This window comes from Fusarium solani (assembly GCF_023522795.1).
Source record: "Fusarium solani strain SB1 chromosome Unknown bctg00000005, whole genome shotgun sequence".
Classification (NCBI taxonomy): domain Eukaryota; kingdom Fungi; phylum Ascomycota; class Sordariomycetes; order Hypocreales; family Nectriaceae; genus Fusarium; species Fusarium solani.
The window spans coordinates 1,457,382-1,475,928 of NW_027072153.1; the positions used below are offsets into that span (position 1 = coordinate 1,457,382).

At 53.4% G+C, this 18,547-nt stretch overlaps 6 protein-coding genes across 6 annotated transcripts; 2 read left to right on the forward strand and 4 right to left on the reverse strand.

Moving 5' to 3' along the window:
- Nucleotides 1-101: 101 nt before the first annotated feature.
- On the reverse strand, nucleotides 102-1,172 carry MRS44_008879 (uncharacterized protein; the record flags this gene model as incomplete). Its single annotated transcript, XM_065621095.1, has 3 exons — nucleotides 102-642; nucleotides 741-834; nucleotides 950-1,172. 3 exons carry the CDS (start codon nucleotides 1,170-1,172, stop codon nucleotides 102-104), a joined length of 858 nt encoding a protein of 285 aa, XP_065477167.1.
- A 688-nt stretch (nucleotides 1,173-1,860) lies between these two features.
- Nucleotides 1,861-2,574, forward strand: MRS44_008880 (uncharacterized protein; the record flags this gene model as incomplete). Its single annotated transcript, XM_065621096.1, has 1 exon — nucleotides 1,861-2,574. One exon carries the CDS (start codon nucleotides 1,861-1,863, stop codon nucleotides 2,572-2,574), a length of 714 nt encoding a protein of 237 aa, XP_065477168.1.
- A 9-nt stretch (nucleotides 2,575-2,583) lies between these two features.
- On the reverse strand, nucleotides 2,584-3,375 carry MRS44_008881 (uncharacterized protein; the record flags this gene model as incomplete). The annotated part of the gene is made up of 1 exon (XM_046269722.2): nucleotides 2,584-3,375. One exon carries the CDS (start codon nucleotides 3,373-3,375, stop codon nucleotides 2,584-2,586), a length of 792 nt encoding a protein of 263 aa, XP_046132335.1.
- Nucleotides 3,376-4,023: 648 nt separating this feature from the next.
- Nucleotides 4,024-6,888, reverse strand: MRS44_008882 (uncharacterized protein; the record flags this gene model as incomplete). Its single annotated transcript, XM_065621097.1, has 2 exons — nucleotides 4,024-4,731; nucleotides 4,783-6,888. The coding sequence occupies 2 exons, from the start codon at nucleotides 6,886-6,888 to the stop codon at nucleotides 4,024-4,026; spliced, it is 2,814 nt and encodes a 937-aa protein (XP_065477169.1).
- A 2,923-nt stretch (nucleotides 6,889-9,811) lies between these two features.
- Nucleotides 9,812-10,591, reverse strand: MRS44_008883 (uncharacterized protein; the record flags this gene model as incomplete). The annotated part of the gene is made up of 1 exon (XM_046269724.2): nucleotides 9,812-10,591. The coding sequence occupies one exon, from the start codon at nucleotides 10,589-10,591 to the stop codon at nucleotides 9,812-9,814; it is 780 nt and encodes a 259-aa protein (XP_046132339.2).
- Nucleotides 10,592-13,695: 3,104 nt separating this feature from the next.
- Nucleotides 13,696-17,906, forward strand: MRS44_008884 (uncharacterized protein; the record flags this gene model as incomplete). The annotated part of the gene is made up of 3 exons (XM_065621098.1): nucleotides 13,696-14,233; nucleotides 14,286-14,503; nucleotides 14,550-17,906. 3 exons carry the CDS (start codon nucleotides 13,696-13,698, stop codon nucleotides 17,904-17,906), a joined length of 4,113 nt encoding a protein of 1,370 aa, XP_065477170.1.
- Between the last annotated feature and the right edge of the window lie 641 nt (nucleotides 17,907-18,547).

The following is an 18,547-nucleotide window of genomic DNA, read 5'->3' on the forward strand; positions in this document are numbered from 1 at the left end:
ATCCCCTACCTAGGTTCATACAGGTATAGAGTACAGGTCCGTCAAATAGCCATTGTGCGTCCTCAACGCCCCGGGCTATGCAACGCCTTCGTTCGGCCCCTTCACTTCTGCGCCTTGAACTTCTCCAGACGCAGGTCGTTGATAACCATGTATCGACTGAGAGTAATCCAGCCGTAGCGGAACCACACCATCTGGCTCTTGTGCGCCTCCGTCATGGCGCGCCAGGCCGTACCGAACGCATGGCCACCGACAAGCTGGTTCATAAAGACAAGAGACTCGGGGTGCGCCTTGTCCTCGTCCTTGGCGCTCTTCCAAGACAGAAGCGTCGCAAAGACGTCCAGGAAGGACGAGTACTTGCGCGCAATGCCCACCGTGGTGAGCGTGTACAGGTCGACGGGGCTCGCGAACGCCGACCCGTTGGTCAGCGCCTGGACGAAGGATCGCGCGCCGAGGTACAGCGAGATATGGTTGGGGTGCGACGACACGCCGTAGCTGTCAAAGGTGATGAGCACATCGATGTTGGCCGTGGGCTGGACGTTGTTGGCGCGCTGGTGGCCGAACTGGGGCGCAAAGGCGCTGCCGAGGAGGCCGGCGATCATGTTCTTGTCCCACATCCTGGTCATTGAGTCGGGAAAGTCGGTCCTGTAAAATATGGTACACTGTGTCAGCTTGGGGGGAGCTTGCTTGCCCTCTCCAATCCCTCCGAGGAGACACTGGAGGGTATACGAGTCTGGACGTACGGGTTGTCCACCACAAACACATCATCCTCGTCGCTCAAGCCCAGCGCCATGCCGCTCTTGACCAGTTCCTTCTTGCGAACATCTCCTAGTCCATCTGCGTTCCCTATACAGCGCGGGAAAAGAAAAAACCATCAGCCAAAAAACTTGCTCTTCTTTCTACCCGCTGCTTGTAATCGGGGTGACTCGGCGTCTCTGTCGGCGGCTCATACCAGTGCTCAAACATAGAATCTTTACGTGGTTACCCATGTCGGGTCTCGTGAGGGCCAGGACCGTAGGAGAAAAGAACATGGCCTCGTCGTCCGGGTGCGCAATCAAGAGGCAGATGCGCTTGTTCTTGAGGGCCGGCCAGCTCGTTTGTGCGACGCTGGCCAGGTACATGTACAGGCCGGGGAGGATAACCGCCAGCGCGGCGAGGATAAGGAGAAAGTCCATGGTCGCGAGCGTATGCGATTCTGTACAATCGGGGTTCTACTCGGTCGTGCGCGGTCTTGTCGAGGCTTCGTCGTTTCGTCTGATCGGTCGCGATAGAAATCTGGAGGCTTGGTGGCTGGTGTCGCGGGGGGTTGTAAGCAACAGATCTGTCGCTACCTTGCCAGGATCAAGAGATTGAGAGGAAAGAATAAAAGCAAGTCACTGTTGAAAGCGTGCCTTTATTCAATCCCCCAACAACAAGCAACAAGCAAGGTGAATGTGTCACGAGACAAGATAAAGGTTGAATCGGAGGTGAAGACGCCGTGGAGGGGAAACTGGCACGAGGGCTGTCGCAAATGCCACCTTTTTGCTCAGTCGACCCCTAGAATGCGATTAGCAGCTGACCGCCTGCTAACGGCTAGCGGGCTGCTTAAACCCCGAGTGGTGGACAGGCCCTGTGGCTCAGCGCATGATCCCCTGGAAAGGCGCCGGCGCCAGAGCGGAGGTGGGATTGGAGACCCTGATGTCATGAGAGACTCAGGGGTCCATGGATAAACGCGCTAGACCCACAAAGGAAATCAATTGACTTGTCCAGATGCACTTGTCCAGAGCTAGCATCTCCAACGTCTTCTAGGACTTTGAAAGCTTCACTTCAACACAGCAACAATCCGTCTTTGTCATCCGCCCACCTCTCGCATCTGCCGAAACCATGGCTCGTCAACGCAAGGAAAAGAAGGAAAAGTCCGCCAAGGACATCAAATATGCGCATCCCGACCGCTCCGCTCCCAGCGAACAGGCACTCCTCAACTTTGCAAAGCAGCGTGACCTGTTCGCCGAAGCCGACCGTCGACAGCGCCAGGTGGACAATAACGAGCCTGTCCTACCTCCTAGAGCGGAACGAATCCTCGAGACCATTCTATGGACCGTGTCGATGGCTATGCTGCACTTCACTTTTGATGTGCTCGTGCAGCGGCAGTATGGTATTGAGGTTCTGTGGATTCAAATCGTCCAGCGGACGCTTGTCGCATGGCTCGGTAGGTCAACAATGACCGGGCTGTTCTCTTTGAACTGGCCTGCCGTGGTGTTTGCGTTCTATTTGCTAATATGCCTTCCTTTCACAGTGTTCATCGGCCTCTTCTACGTGTTACACCCCCATTACTCGGCCCCGACCTTCGTCCCCTTCGTTCCGAGAGATTGGCAAGAGCCTCTTCGCCAACTCATCTTTTTCACCATGAGCATTTCCGCGGGCTGCTACATTATCTATATTACCAATGAGTACGGGTACCTTGCTGTCTTGAAGCAGGCTCCGCCCGTAGGCTGCCTGTGGCTTTGGGCTGTTATCGAACTGGACCTCCTCTGGGCTTTCACCAGCCTGCTCATTGCAGTTGGATACGGATGGACGCACGGCTACGGCTTCAAATAAGTTGCGAATTTATTCTTTGGTCAATTTTCTTGCTGGAATCGCCTCCCCGGGCTCGCCTACCGTGGTTGAAACGTCATCCTCAAATATATCCATCGATTCGCTCCTTTTGACTCCAAGGCTTGTCAAGGTCCCGACCCGCGAAAGACTTTGATCCTGGTGCGTCAATCGGCTCACGAGTTCCTCTAACCGGTGTATCCGATCCCTCTGGCTCTCAACCAGAGCCTCCAGCTTGCGTGAGCTCTCATCCATCTTCATCTCCCGCCATTTCGTCCTCGACTCCAGGTCCCGCAGCCGTGATGAGATCATGCTTGTCTGCATGAACTGGACTCTAGTCGTCAATCCCTCTCGCTGTCTCACCAGCTCCAACGCCTTCGTCCGCACTGGTAACCAGGCCATGGCAACTGTGGTGCGGCCACCGCGCCAACTCCTCGGCACCAATGTCCACCTCTGGCCTTCGTCACCAATGCTTGCTTTGGCCTCTGTCTCAGCCACCAGATCAAGCAGACGCTGCTCAAGATTTAAGAGATCTTCCATAACGAAGGTGTACATCTGATGCTCGGGCTGGTAGGCATGAAAGCCCTCGTGCTGGGCGTTGATGGCAGTCACGAGGTCTGCTAGCCACGCGGATTCCGTCTTGTACCATGACAAAGAGGTCTTGACACGAAAGTACTCTTCGTCACTGTTGCGCAGGTATGTGAGCCGGGCGTAGATGGCGGCGATGATTGCGACCACAAAGGTCAGGATGCCCGCGATGTTAGCGCTGATGGACAGCGGCGAGTCTTGCTGTCCGTTGGCATCCATTGAGAGTGAAGGGGTGGCAACTGAATGCACAGCTTGAAGAGTCCTCAATGCCACCGTTGGATCTGGATTGCCATCGTAAAAGGGGTTGCGGAAAGTATAGTGAATGAAAGACTTGCGCAACGTCCAGCCACGCTGATAGCTGACGCCACAATAACCTCGTATATAAAAATGAAACACACGTGATTCCACACGTGATCCATCTCACTCTGACCTCTATTTCACCTATCCTTGGTATTAAATTGAAGATGAGCTCTTTCTAAGTTCAATCAAGGCACCTAGAACAAGGTCTGCTCCGTGAGTGACTTGCCAGTTTTCATCCCGACTTCTATTACATGGTTAAACTCGTGGACGAAAGTGTGGGTCTTTTAACCTGCCTAATCAGGAAGCCGACTGAAGTCACAACGGCCCCGAACCGGTGGATGTCCTCCGATGCCGTCCGCCGTCCGGTCTCCCGGGTTCCGGCGCCTTTTTGTTCGTCACAGGATCATTGTGTTCTCGGCCAATGCTAGCTTGATTTTAGATGCTATATGATGTGATATCTCATGCCATGCCATTATGTTTCCACCGCAATCTGTCGTATCGTACTGGATATCTCCTTCTCGTCTCTATATGTACCATGCAATTAACTCAGCTCTATAACGAAATCCTCTACTTTGCGCTCTTTCCGGGCCGTGTAGATGCCGCAAATGTGATGCCCCTGCGCTCCGGAGGGACCCGCTCACCACCTTCATCATCACTGTCCTCATTGTGACCCACGCCCAGGGCAGCCTCTCGCCGCCGTCGCTCAGCGGGGGTCTCTCCTGCTTCCTCGTCTTCCTGGGTCGCAAGAACAGCCAGGCGGCGCTTTCGCTCAACTGCTGTCTCGCCCTGTTCTTCCGAGGGCTTGTTTGTGCTAAGTCGACGTCCTCGGCGAGTAGGCGAGCTGGACTCTCCAGCGGCAGGCCGTTCGCCCCTTACGGGAGAAACCTCTGCGGCTTTGCTAGCGTCTGGGACCTCCTGTGTGGCAATCCTCTTGACGGTTTGCGAGGCGGTCGACTGATCCACAACTTCCTTCCTCGTCCGAGAGTCCAGCTTTTGCATTTCACGAATAAAGTCTTCCTTGGTCATGCGCTGGCCCACGCCACCGATGGTGAAGCGAATGTGCTTATCGTCAGCAGCCTGAGTTTCCGCGACAGACTTCTTTCGAGACTGCTCGCCGCTCGCAACACCGAATCTACCTCCAAAGGTAGCCCAACCGGGCTTGGCAGGCGCCTTTTCTTCAGAAGATCCGCTAGCACCGGCTTCGGCCTGCTCGCCCTTGCCGGAGGATAGCTCGTAGGTCTTGACGACCTCACCGTCCTCGTCTTCGACAATAATCTGTGGCTCGTTAGTCTAATGCGCCATTATAGCAATAGGAGTGGTACATACCGTGTTACCAAACTGATAAGCTCGAGCAGGTTCATGCTTTCGCTCCTTGCCCTTGTCCTTGCGCTTCTCCATTTCGACATTGTAGACCTCGCCCATCTTCTTCTTGAAGCCAGAAATCGTCCACAGCTTATCAGCGTCGGCCTTTGCAACAGTGACGGGTGTTGGAAGCCCTTCGTTCTTGTGCTCTTCGGGAGCAGGCTGAACATCGATGACCTCACCATCGCGGCTCTCAAACACTAGGTTATCGCCTTCGTCGTAGATGTTGACAGGTCTTGGTGGAGTCTTCTGGCCGCTGCTTCCAGAGGGGCTAGCCTCTGCTTGCTCAATTCTCTCGGGCTCCTTTTCCTTGGCACTATCCTTGGAACTATCCTCAGCAGCCAGAGTGGACTCGGTGTTCTCGCGTGAAGGTGACTCTTCACGTTCAGCAGGTTCGGCAGGAGACATGAGGGATGTGGATTGACGCTGAGGGAAGATGGCGGACTGAGTGATGGGGCCACCTGGGCCAATACCGTCGTCCCAGGTCTTGTGCTTCCGCTTCCGCGAAACAACCGAAGAAGATCTGCTTCCGCTGCCTTGATCTCGCTGCTTGCGCAAGAGGTGGCTGTACGGTCCAGCGGGAGGCGCCAGAGTGCCGGGGGGATACTGGGGGTTCTTTTCCTCGTCGAAAGAAGCCTCAGATATGGACCTCGCCTGAGACTTAGACTGGGATGTGATTCGAGGCAGTCTGTTCATCCAGGATGGGCCGTCTTCAGGGGCTGCTGTGTAAGACATTGTCAGACTCAGGGTGTTGATGCGCTTTCCAAGAGTAAAGACGGCAATGGAAGATCCGTGGACCAGGATCGAGGTGACGACCAGGAAAGTGACAATAGGCCACACCAGATAGATGAGATGATAATGAGGAGAGTTCTCGGGCGGCAGTTCAGACAGGGGTACTGGCTCTTCGTGCTCAAGCTCGGCTCGGGCCAGAATAGCAACAAAGATGGCACCGACACCGATAGGACCGAAATGTCCTGCGAAAAGAGCCTCTCGCCAAGTTTTGACGTCCGGTATAAATGGTTTCAGAGCCAACATAATTGGAATTCGGCGGAAGAAGAGGACGAAGATGGCAATGACGACCAGACGCCAAGCCTTGACGCCGAAGACACCGTTGTTGAACTCCTCCCAAGGAATGATGGTGCCGAGGTAGACAAAGTAAGTCAAGTTGAGCAAAAGATCGATAACGTTAGAAACGTGCGACTCCTCAGTCTTTTCGCCAAACCAACCGTCGTTGGAGAAACCGACACCGGCGGCGAAGCCTACCAGCAAGTCATCCATGCCCAAGATACTACCAGAGCCGGCACAGAAGAGCGCAACGACAAAGTAGAAGACGAGGAAACTTTCTCGGTCAATCAAATCGTGCTCTTCAGCGTATTTGATACCGTGGCGGGCAATATAGCCAACAACGAAACCGTAGATGGCGCCAAAGATACACTCGTACAAGATGACATAGACGACAAAGTGAAAGCTCACGTCTTGGGCATCCCGCTTGAACTGGATGAGGTAAAGGGACAGGTAGATAAAGGGGAAGGCCATGCCATCGTTACAACCGGACTCGGCGGACAGCAAGTCTCTAAGATGCTTGGGAACACGCTTTGCGAACTTGCCCTTACCAACAACCGAGGAGGCCAGGACAGGATCAGTAGCAGTAACGCAGGCAGCGACAACAAGACCGTCAAGCCAGTCAAGCTCTGGGATCATCCACCAGATTACCAAGCTAACAATAAGCCAGCCAAAGGTCATGACGGGGATAAGTAGCAGAACGACGGATCGCCAATGGCGCTCCATGTAGAATTTGGGCAATTCGACACCGACGGCGAAACATTGAACGACCAGGACGATTCGGGAGAATTCAACGGTGACGATGTCAACGCTTCCCCATTCCTTGGGGTTGATGAGGTTGGCCGCATGAGGACCAAAGATGACACCACAGAGGGTGGCAACTGTAGCTTCACCAATGTACATGCGCTCCTTGATAACGGAGGAGCAGAGCATGAACAGACTGGTGAAGCCGCCGAGGATGATGTACACCAAATGAGGTTTGGTGATATCGAGGTGACTCCACGCCATTGTGAAAGACGGTGAGCAACAGCTCTAGTCGTAGGCGGGAGGTTGTTTATGTGTGTGGCCTTTTCGGCGCAACAATCGGGTTGGTCTCGCGATCTCGGAGGGACGGCGGCGACGTTATCGGGATGGGGAGATTTCGCGGGAATCGGCAGCGCCGAGGTCAATTGCAGTCGCGACTCGTCTCAGAGAGAAGCGAGGCATCCACGACCGATCAAGTAGAGAACGACGGACAAGAAGGAGCGTCGGGGGGTGAGGGCGCGATGTAGGAGGGAAGAAATCTCTGGAAAGGATTCCTGGGGTTGAAGTTGATGGGAAGCAACCCAAGCAAGCGCACCCGGCAGGCGGGCGCAAAAATGGCACAGGCCTGGACCGGTGTCGTCACAGGGCAGGAGCGCCTGTTAAACCGGGATAGGACGCCACGGGGCGCCACAACGGTCTTGGCAGTGGTAAGGGTTGAGCTTGAGGCGACAAGGGAGGTGAAGTTTCTATATTCTTCACCAGTAACAGCAAGCGAGCCAGCAGAGAGAAGACAAGTTGAGTGATGACGAAAGAAGAGACAAAAGACGCAGAGACTGGCGGCATAAGGTTGATTTAACCTCATGGACGCGAGATTTGGTCTCTCCGGAGGGGGCGTCTCTTAGCGCACCTCGAGGCTCGTGCCATGGCATCTTGAACCAATTTTTCACCCACACAGCCCATCTCCCACGCAACCTCGACCAGCCAGACAAGGAATTGAGCAGCAAGGGGCCCCGGTCGTCGACTGCCGCCAAGATCGTGCCAAGTGGGGGCATCGCGGGGCCCACGGATACGCCGCTGCTTTTAACCAGAGATGCCGTCGCGTCCACGAGCACCAAGCCGGACGAGACGGCAGAGGACCAAGAGGTGTATCAGAGAGGCCAGTTTTTGCTCGGAAGCTCTGGGAAGCTGTAGAAGTAATCATTGACCTTAAACTCTCTTACCAAGCAGAAATCCTTACCAACCAAGATCTGACACCCTCAGATCTAGAATCAACCACATGGTCTTACGGGAACGGGCCTGGATCCATCTGTCTCAATCAACTCTGATCGGAGTGCTAGCCCTTGTCTTATTCGTCATCCTCTGCATGCGTCTCCCTTGTTGGAGCCCAAGCGTTCTACCAATGCTCCTCTTGTTGAGTCAGTCTCATTCACACATGGTCAGCGCCTCAAAATCCCCATTGCCATCCATCCATTCATGATGGCACGCTCTCATCAAATTTCAGCTGGCACTAGACGCCCAACGACGCCTGATAAGGGGTTTGCCATTACCCAGCCAAAAGCAAGTAGACAGGATGAAAACACCAAGGGACCATGCTGTTGCTACCCGTTCAATGCCCCATGATACGACTCTACAGAAGAAACGGCGGCCGCCTCCCGTCATTAAAGCAGCGCCATGGACCCCGGCAGTTCCGTCAAGGAATCGGTCCTCCGCTCACATGAGAGGCCGATACGAAGATATAGTCATCCCACTGAGGAAACAAGAATTGCAAGCGACCTGACCACCAGCATCTGGCCAATGTCTGTGTTGCTTGGCAATATCCGTCACCTCAATGACGCCTCCCTTCGCTTGCCTCGGTTACAATAACCTCCCCGTTCATCCTCCCTCCCCCATGATTTCCTCAAAAGAGCACAAGATGTTCATCTCTCCGCATCGATTGTCAGAGAGACCCGCAGGATCTTCAACACCAAGGTGCTCTCGCGCAATGCACACTCACGTCAAGGTGCATCTGCGAGTTCCCCCCACGGGCAAGCGGTTCTATCGGTGTCGGCGACCGTTGAACCGATCTGATCTCAGCGTCCTGTGTTCCCTTGTGTGCCCCCGTTGATGGCGCTTTTTCGCACATGGCTTTCAGGGTCTTGCAATTCAAGGTTATTTTTTCGCCCCAACGGCCACAATTCTAGCCCGTGTTTTAGCCCTGCTCAGCTGCTAGACCGACCCTGCACGGCTATTGCATTGAAACCTCCTGGTCACGTTGATGACATCGCGCTCATAGGCTGTCGAGTTAGCGTTTCAGCTCGTGAGTTGTCTGCCCCTTATCTCGCATTGGCGCGATAAAGATAAAGCCTTTCACCGACCAGATTGATCCAGATTGCGGGATAGCGCTCCATCGCTATGTATTTAGAGTTGGGACTATGGGGGACATGCATGACTGTAACCTCGGTTCTTGTGGTTTGCACGCAGCCAACGACACTATCGCCAGTCTGCCAAGACCTCACACCGAGTTGGTGTTCTACCCAATCGACCATTGGCAGATGCCCGACAAAGCCAATTTTCACTGTTCATGTCACGTAGTCCAGATTTATGTACAGAAACTGATCTAAATCGATGTCGCATTGGCAGGTCTTGGAGATCTCTTGGACATCTGACAGATCCCCGTCTTTGGTGCAGCCAAGACGCCCAGAACTGCACCCAGCGTTCGCCAGACACTGGGCGCCAAGGGCCAAGATCTTGTCCCGAACCGCCAAGAAGGAAAATGCACCAGGTGGTGCAAAAATTCATTAAGAATGAGATTTCACGATGGCTTCATATTCCAGTTGTTGAATGGTGAGACCATGGTTCATGATATCGCTTTGGGTGCCGTTGTGAGCATTGGGCTTCAGTGCAAGCGACACAACCAACATCGATAACATATATCTGAGACTGAGAACACATCACACTTCATTGCGTACAATTGCATACACATAATCAGGTAAAAGGAGAATCATTGTGCAATGTGAGGGAGCTTCAAGCCCCCAAATCTTGTCGCATTGCATGAAAGCTTCCATGTCGGAAGCTCTCTCATTGCTGATGGACTCTATCCTTATTTGTACAACATTCTAAGTAGATTGCCTCCCATAAATGATCAAGAACAAGAAAATAATGCTTCATTCCTCCAAGGTATCTATCCCGCCAGTTATTCCAAGCAACTTTAGTTGAAAGCCATCATGTAAAAGAGAGTCGACATGGCGAACGACACACACATGTATCCCAGACTTGGGGCATGGATTGAGCCAGCAGCTGTTGGAGTAGCGCTTGGCTCTTCGGTGCTGGTCTCAGTGGACTGGGTAGGGACCGCCGCCGAGGTCCTCAAGGCGGTGGGTGCAGGTGGAAGAGATATCGTGGGCTCTTCGGTGTCGACGGCGAGGACGCTGCTCTTAGTTGCGAGATCCTCGCCCACAGAAGCTCCAGGGCCAGTCAACTTTTCCTCCTTTGTCGTCTCCTCGGCAGTGCTTGCGTGAGTCTCAATCAAGATGTTCTCCTTGGGTCGAGTAGCCAGAGTCGAAGCAACCGAAGTCGAAGTCGTAGTTGGGGGTGCGGGTGCAGGTGCAGGCACAGGTGTGGAAGCCGGCTCAGGGTTCTCAGCCTGAGGCTCATCAATATCTCGGCAGAGGACAGCAACAAGCTCGCCCCTTTGGCCACGATACAAGAGCGACTCCTCGTCGGATGTGACACCACCGCACGTTTGCTGAATAACGGCTTCTGTCTGCTTGACTGAGTCCTTGCATGCAGCAGAGCAGGCCTTTCCACCAGTGAAGTCGCCAGGGGTGCATTGGGCGAGAGGTGTGTCGTAGGCCTGGACGCAGTTGACAGGAGCATTGGGTGAAGAAATAGATTCAAAGTCAGACAGGGTCAACGACTTTGCAGCTGCAGAACCCGCCATGAGAATGAAGGATAGCTGAAGCCATCGTCGTGTGGATTGTCCAGCCATTGTGAAGTTGTGATGTAAAGTGAAGTGAGTGAAGAAGTCGAAAATGTTTCCAGCAACGGATATGTCGATTAACCAGGCACGGTAGGTTCGATTATATGAACTCAATAACAGGCGAGACTTGATCCAAGCTGCCAGGCGTGGTATCTTTCGATCAATAAACTGGCAACTGGGTTGAAACGCACTATGTTGCAAGGCAACCAGGCTCACGGGACGAACACGCCAAGGGTCGAATGTCAGGAACGAAAACCCCGAGGGAATATAAACGTTTATGCGTCAAGGGGTTGCGAGTGAAACCTGTCCTTGGGGGGACTAGATCGTTTTGTTATTGGGATGTTCGGAGTTTTTGGCTTGGTGTGGCTGCCTGTGGGTGGTGATATGAGACGGATGCGTACTAGGATCCGCGTCGGTGGCTTTCGGAAAAGTCAAGATACGAAAACGATTTGCTGGTAGGGGAGTATTAAACTCTGGGAGAGTGCTCGTTTTGGTCGTTTGGTAGTAGATGATGGAAATTGAGGGTATCGTGGCCGAGTGACGATGCGGTGTGATGCGTGTTGTCGGTCGCGATGATGCAGATGTACACCAATTAATACGAAGAACAGCAGGATTCCAGCGAAACGATCGATGGTGAGATAAAACGAATGCAGAGATGCAAAAAGAAAAAGGACTGGAGGAAAAAAAAGCGAATGGGTTTGTTGGCTCAAGTAAGTATCAAGGGCAGGGAGCACAGCTTTCCCACAGGCCAAGATGTGTCGCACAGATGAAACGAGTGCTGAAGATGTTTGTCCCCTCTGCAGCTGGGATGGGCAGAGGAATGAATTAAATGAAGGGGATTGTAACAATCTGCTGTCAAGTGCCAGTTGGGGGTCAATGTGGGTGAAATATGTGTGAGAGCAAGCAACACAATGGGGGGGCGATCAGCAGCCGCACCCACAGTAAAAAAAGATACGATGATGATCAGGGATAGAGCATCATCGGGAAAGGGAAACTGCATGAAGCGAGCAGTTCAAAATAGGACATCATATGCACATCACTAGAGGGTCTTTGAGATGAAACTCGTCCATTGATGAGCCACGAAGGCGGCGCATCACAATCGACGTGTCGTGGCCGCTCGGGAGTGGGAGCGCCGCGGCGGGCCTCTCTCTGCGTATGTGTGTTTGCCCAAGCCTCAAAGGTTGCTCCGCAAAGTTCCCGTAGCCCAGCCCGCCTCCGTGATCATCAGGGGTTCAGGGATGTTGCTCTTTGGCTCTGACGTCACACCAATTACACATCTCGGATGCTGTTGCTTCAGAGTTGGTGGTGGGTTGTTGGTGTTGGCCGCGCAGCAGAGTGTACTGTAGTGCCGTGTGTTTGTTCTTGAAACGAGCATGATCCGATAAAGCTCGGGACAGCCGGGCATACAGAGCACAGCAGGGCATAGCCTTGTCCTACTGTATCTTTCTTGTCCGTCTAACTTTCCTGCCGGGCGAGGCTCACCCAAGACGTTTTTTTCACACGTCAGACTGGGTTTCAGACCGTTTGTTTCGGTTTCATTTCTCAAAGCCACACGAGATTTGAAGCGGAGAAGGACGACGTCAGAGCGCTCCAAAAGGTTCAAAAGTGCCCCCCTCTCTCGGATCCGAGATCCAATAGATTCGAAAGTCCTCTTCTCCATTGTGGACGGGGGAAACAAAACTGGATGATGTGCCTGGGTTGGAGGACGACATACTTTCGAGGTATGATGCCCCATTGGCGGCCGGACCCTTTCGTCCCAAGAAACCCCTGGCCCTTGTCACTTGTCACTCCACATAAAGATTGCCCATCTTTTTCGAGACCGAAAAGACGTCGGAGGAGGGGAAAAGTGGCGCGGGAAGCTGCCGAGGGCGGGCGCAGACGTTGAAGGATTGAGGCTGATACAGCCAGCAAAACATAACGACAGCTTCGCATAAATATCAGCGTTTCTAGATCCTCCCGGTGCCAACACCAACACCTCAATGCAAAACCCTCCAATGTTGTACTCGTTTTGTTTGATGCCTCAATCGTCTCACGAACCATCAGGGAAAAAAAGGTCCCCTGAAAATCGCTGAGCAGACTCTGCCACGGAATTTTTCCCGCACGAGCAATGATCAGACCCCGACGATCAGCTCTTGCCTAGCCTCGTCTCCGGCATGGCGCTGACACTGCCGTGGATCACGATCGACGGTATCATTTGCCACTCGGACGACCCTTTGGTTTTGTAGCTGCTGATTTGGGTAACCACCAAAACACATCATCCGAGAGTCTCTCCCTTCACCGCATCTCGGCAGCGAATTGATGATGGCGGGCTTTTGTTGTTCCAGGACGATCAGTCGCGAAGCAGTCCTTGCCGCAATTAGTGCCGACCGAACTGTCCTAGCGCAAAAGCTAGTGCAAGGCTGAAACACTAGTAAAATGAGTCCTATTGGCAGATTGGCATGGGTGGCTTGCTTGAAGCGCTTTCAATGGACCTCCAGTTTTCGAGAGCGGACTCGAAAACTCGTTCAGGTTTCTGATCGTCCATCACGAGATACCTAGGCAACTATAGATACCACGACACGAGGAAATAGTAGTTTAACTAGGTAGCGATATGTCCAACCTCCAGGCAACAAAGGACAATCACTTACGATGATGTGAGAAAAGCATGATGCGAGTGACACCATATGCGGCGCCAATCCTCCGCCTGCTTCATCTATGAATACCCGCCAATTGAACGTGCCATACATCGTTTAAATCAAGCGCTGAGTGCTTCCTTCGGGACGAAGGAGCGTGTCTGATTGGTCTGTTGGTCGAGTCTGGACGCGGAGACAGGTTCTTCCTGTACCAGCCCCAGTCAGTGCCACATCGAGCACCACCGTGACTGGTCCCTCAGCCTCTCCAAGATGCTGGGGTGTAAGCGCTTGCAGTCGCATGTCCCTCATAAAGATGCCATCCATGGCTTCTCTATTCGCCTTGACTCTCTCAGACGTCTGGCCTACGTGATTGACTGCTGTCGTCGTGGTTGCATGAAATGTCAGGCGTGAGAAAACCTGTCGCCTCAGCAGGCGCGCCGCCGGCCATACCTGGCACCATGCATTCAAAGCGGTACCAACAAGGTGTGTTTCATCTGAGGAATGGGACAACCCAATCTGCCAGCTAACAAAAATCTCCCTCCAGCTGCGCAGCAAGACGAGGATGACCTGGGCTACATGCATCCCATGGGTGGTTATTTAGATGGACCCACCTGGACGACATATACTCAGAGCCCAACATCGGGGCATCGAGGCCAACAGCAATACGATCTCATGGCTCGGTCCAGGAGTGACGACTCTGAATCTCCGCGGCCTGTGTCTCCCCTCCGTCCAAGCGAGGAATACGAACGCTGTGTACCTTCGCAGGAGCCCTCTCCGGTACAGCCTACCGTGGATCCCAAGCACAACACCAGAGTTCAGTACACAGATAGGTCCCCACCGTCTGGAGGTCAAGATGGTCTCCGAAAACGCATGTGGACGCCCATGTGGTTGTCCAAGACAGTGCTGTTTATCTTTGCCCTTGTCTTTATCTGCATGACGCTGGCCACCGGCCTTTTGTACCACTTCTCCCAGGAAAACAATGGCATCAGCACCCAAAAAGAAGCTAATCACTATGGGTGGAAGTATGGACCAACTGCCTGTAAGTTCTCTCGAGGATTTCGTCACATGCTTTCATGTCTAACTCGGCACAGTGCTTGTCATCGTCGGAGCATTGTGGAAGCAGGTCGATCATCATAACAAGATGCTGGTTCCTTGGAAAGAGTTGCAACAAGGCCCATCTCCTGCTGACAAGTCCCTATTACTCGACTATATTTCGCCCATTGTGCCCAGCGCTCTTTGGCAAGCCATCAAGAACCGACACTGGGCTGTTGCCCTCTCCATCACAGGTCACTTGCTGATACTCGGCACGGTATGTTCTCCCCTAGTCCGCCCAGGCCATCTCTAACACACCCCAGACCGTCTTCTCCACCGGTTTGCTGATCCTCGAGACAACCGAGGTGACCAAGACCAGTCAAGACTTTGGCGTCAAGAGTGAGTTTCGGGTCAAAGACCCAAAAGATGTCGACATTGCTTTCAAGGTCGGCCCAGCTGCCGCCCAATTGTACTACGGCATTCACTTCCAGGGTCTGCAGTACCCTGCCGGGACCTCCGAGAATCTCATCCTGCCCGAGCTCCAGCTCCCAAACGGCGTGTCCGACGATCTCAATTATACTCTGACAACCGAGGGCATTCGCGTAGGTCTTGATTGCGAGATCCTGCCCATCACCAATGGAACCGCGGCCAGAATGCCCTGGAAGAGTATCCTGGGGTCATTCATCGTGACCAATATATCGACTTCCGACTGCAAGATTAATGGCGTCACGATCGGCGTTGGCCCTGATCACAACTACTACCATCGAAAGAATACGACGCAAAACTACCAGGGGCTCTTTGGGGTGTACCCTTGCAATGTCGATTGGAACTTTGCTACCCAGTATCTCCAAGCGAATGACAGCGACAAACGCGACATGATTCAAGATATCTATGCGGACCAGCGGATAGTCCTGTCTGTGGCCGACTTGAGAATAGCGCCATACAACGTATCGAAGGCCAACCCAGACTATTTCTACGCTCATGAAGTCAAGGTGGCACTCTGCAAGCCGAGGTACAATCTCCAATTCTTCGACGTGCAGGCCGCAAGTCTCGTCAATAATTCTGCTCAAGCAGTCTTGTCGTCCATCTCAAAATCGGGCCGGAAACTGGTCTCTGGATTGCCTGTTGGAGCCGTCGCCAGGGGTGTCGAAACCGCCTCCAAGGCCCTCTACCTTGGGCCTGGCGGTGAGGACTATGCTCTGTCGCAGGTAGTCCCGACATTCTTCCAGCTTATGAGCATGAAGAATGGTAACTCGTCGGTCGGCGCATTCCTTGACCCCGATTTGCTGATTGAAACGGGGACAAGCGTGTTCAACGGCATTGCCGCTCAACTGATGCGACAACTCGCTCTTCAGCCGATGGAAAAGCAGGTGGCTGGAAATATCTCGTATGTCGAGAACCGCCTGCATGTCAAAGCACAGTCGACCGGTTTCATGTGCGCCTTCCTGGCACTTCTCACACTGATAGCCGTTGGCACAGTCTTTGTCCGACCTCGCGATGTGGTCCCTCATGAGCCTGGCTCCGCTGCTACTACGGCTGCTATTCTTGCGGCGAGTCATTCTCTACGCCAGACTTTGATGAACATGGGGTCTCTCCGTCAGAGCCAGATCCGCTCGCGATTACAAGGCCTCGGCTTCCGAAGTGTAGTTGTCCCTGGACCAGAACCAGCCTTCGTGGTCGAGCCCGTTGCTCAAGGCAAAGAGCAAGTCTCGTATAAAGCAAGCGCGGAAACACATGCTGTGCCTTGGTGGTGGCCCATGGCAGGTACACGTTGGTTCCTGTGCGTGACCATTGTGTTGCCGCTGCTTCTCATCGCCGCTCTGGAGATCGTTCAACGTCTTTCGGACGCCAACACTGGCTTCGTCGACATTGGTCCCTCAGACTCGGTCGTCCTTGCAACATACATCCCAGCCGCGGTAGTACTTGGAGTTGCCAGTATGTATTCTGCCGTCGAGTTCATGGTCGCTGTCTTTGCTCCATTCCACGCACTCAGGAAGGGCAGAGCTCCCGCTGAGCGATCCATCAGCCTGAACATGGTTGGCAAGCTCTTGCCCCATGCAGCTTTCATGTCCTTCAAGACCCGGCACTTCGCGGTCCTGGTGGCCTTGCTTGCCAATTTTATCGGCAGCTTTCTGACGATTGTCATCTCTGGTCTTTACAGCGCCATCAACGTGCCCCAAGTTCAGGATTTGGCGATCCAGCAACTCGACACGTTCAACTTTGACAATGTGGATCTGTCACTCAGCGACAACCAGGCTGCTGCCATCGACAGTCTGATCGAGTACCTCGATTTGGACTATCCGCAATGGACTCATGAGGGACTTGTGTACAACCATTTCAAGCCACCTCAGGTTAAGATTGCGAATTCGAGCACTGAAGCGCCATTCACCATCAATGTCCCGGCATATCGGCCAAAGCTGAACTGCACACCTCTTGTTGAGAAACGAGAGGTAAAAATGGTCATGGTCGATGCCAAAGGGAACTACACCCAGAACATCCCGGGGCAGAACGGGTTCACCGAGGCCATCCAGGGCTACATGCAGGTTGGTTTCAACACCACCTTGGATTATGCGAAATGGTGCGAGACTTCCCCAAACAAGAATTTGACGGGAGATTGGTGGATGGAGTCGTTTCTCATGCCTTATACCTCGAAGCCAGTATACATGGGGCAAGCCTCGGTCATGCAATGGGACAGCCAGTCCATCTCGGGCAACGGTGCTATCAATACCAACCCTACCACCGGCGATGGCTACGGTGCCAACGGACTGAGCACTGGGAATAATGGCTGCCCGACCTTTGCGCTCACTCTCGGGACCGTCCAAGTCAAGAGCCTCAAGCAGATCGGGAAGAGTTCCGCCAAATGGAACATCGAGTATGATCTCGAAACTTTGATGTGCTACCAGAACCTGGAGCGGGTGGAAACGAATCTTACCTGGAGCCTGCCTGACTTTCAGTTCACCAGCTCAGGCAAGCCCAAGGTCGATGAGTCTACAGCATCCCTGGTGAAGAACGGTACAGGAAGCTATCGGTACGAATACGCCATTAATGCTTGGCTAGAGGGCCTGAGCGACTCTGTCTACAACCGCACCGTTCCGGGTCCGAACAACACGAGTCCAGCCTACGCCAATATCGACCAGTTCATCTCGGCGCTCGTGCATGGCAAGGCTGGACGGCCTCTCGAGGAATACCTTGGGGAGAAGGGCAGGGATAAGTTGGCTGAAGGAGCCAGCCGTCTGTACGAGGTCTACATGGCCCAGGCCATGTCCTTGAACATGCGCAGCAACTCTACCGACGGCGCTCGACTGCCATCGTACAACGGAACCTTGACAACATCAGGGCACCGGCGACTGAAGCAGAACAAACCCACCAAGATTGCACTACAGGCCATGCTCGCGACCATGGTCGTCTGCGCCATCGCAACGACGCAGCTGATGGAAGTCCGAGGTGTCCTGCCACATAACCCGTGCTCAATCGCTGGGACAGCAACACTTCTCGCCGGCGGCGAAATGACTACACCTGAATTCGTTCCTCCCGGATCGGAATGGCGCAATGATGGAGAACTAGCTCAATCAGGAGTGTTTAGCAGGAGTGTCTATACACTTAAGTGGTGGGACACTACCGATTCACACATGCGGGAGAAGCAGCGGTACGGCGTCGATGTGGACCGTGCTATTGGATAAGAAGTGCTATGGACGAATGTTTCCTTTTGGAGTTTGGTTCGGATATACCCAATTGTTAGCGATATACGAAATTGGAGGATTGAGGGTGGCGTGTAACAACAAACATGAACAATGCCAACAAAGAATGGCGTGCTCAAAGATGGCTATTAATCTCTCCCCGCGTGAACCTTTCTCTTCCTTTTCTATACTTACACATACACGCCCTTTTGTCCAGGAAACACCAGAGAACCACAATGGGTCGTAACCTTCCATCGACACTGTTATGGCGGAGTTGTTCTCGTCTACCCTGAAGAAGGCCCAAAATCTGCGAATTCTCGACGTGTGAACCAGCACGACTTGAGGCGATATACCAAGCTCATTTGCCACAATTGGATCGATAGCTCAGTGGTAGAGCGAGAGATTGCAGATCTCTAGGCCGCGTGTTCGATCCACGCTCGGTCCTCTCTTTTTGACGTTCAGACAGATTTAGTTGCTAGAATCTCTTTTTGAGTTGTTGATGCCCTCTATCTTCGAGATTGAGGTTTGGGATAGGCAGTTTGGCAGTTCTGTGGGTGAAGCTGGGCCCTGGGCCTCGTGTGGGGAGGAGATGGAGCTCCAAGGCTGGGCGTTGTCTTGTCTGCAGGCTGACCGCCCTTGAGGCC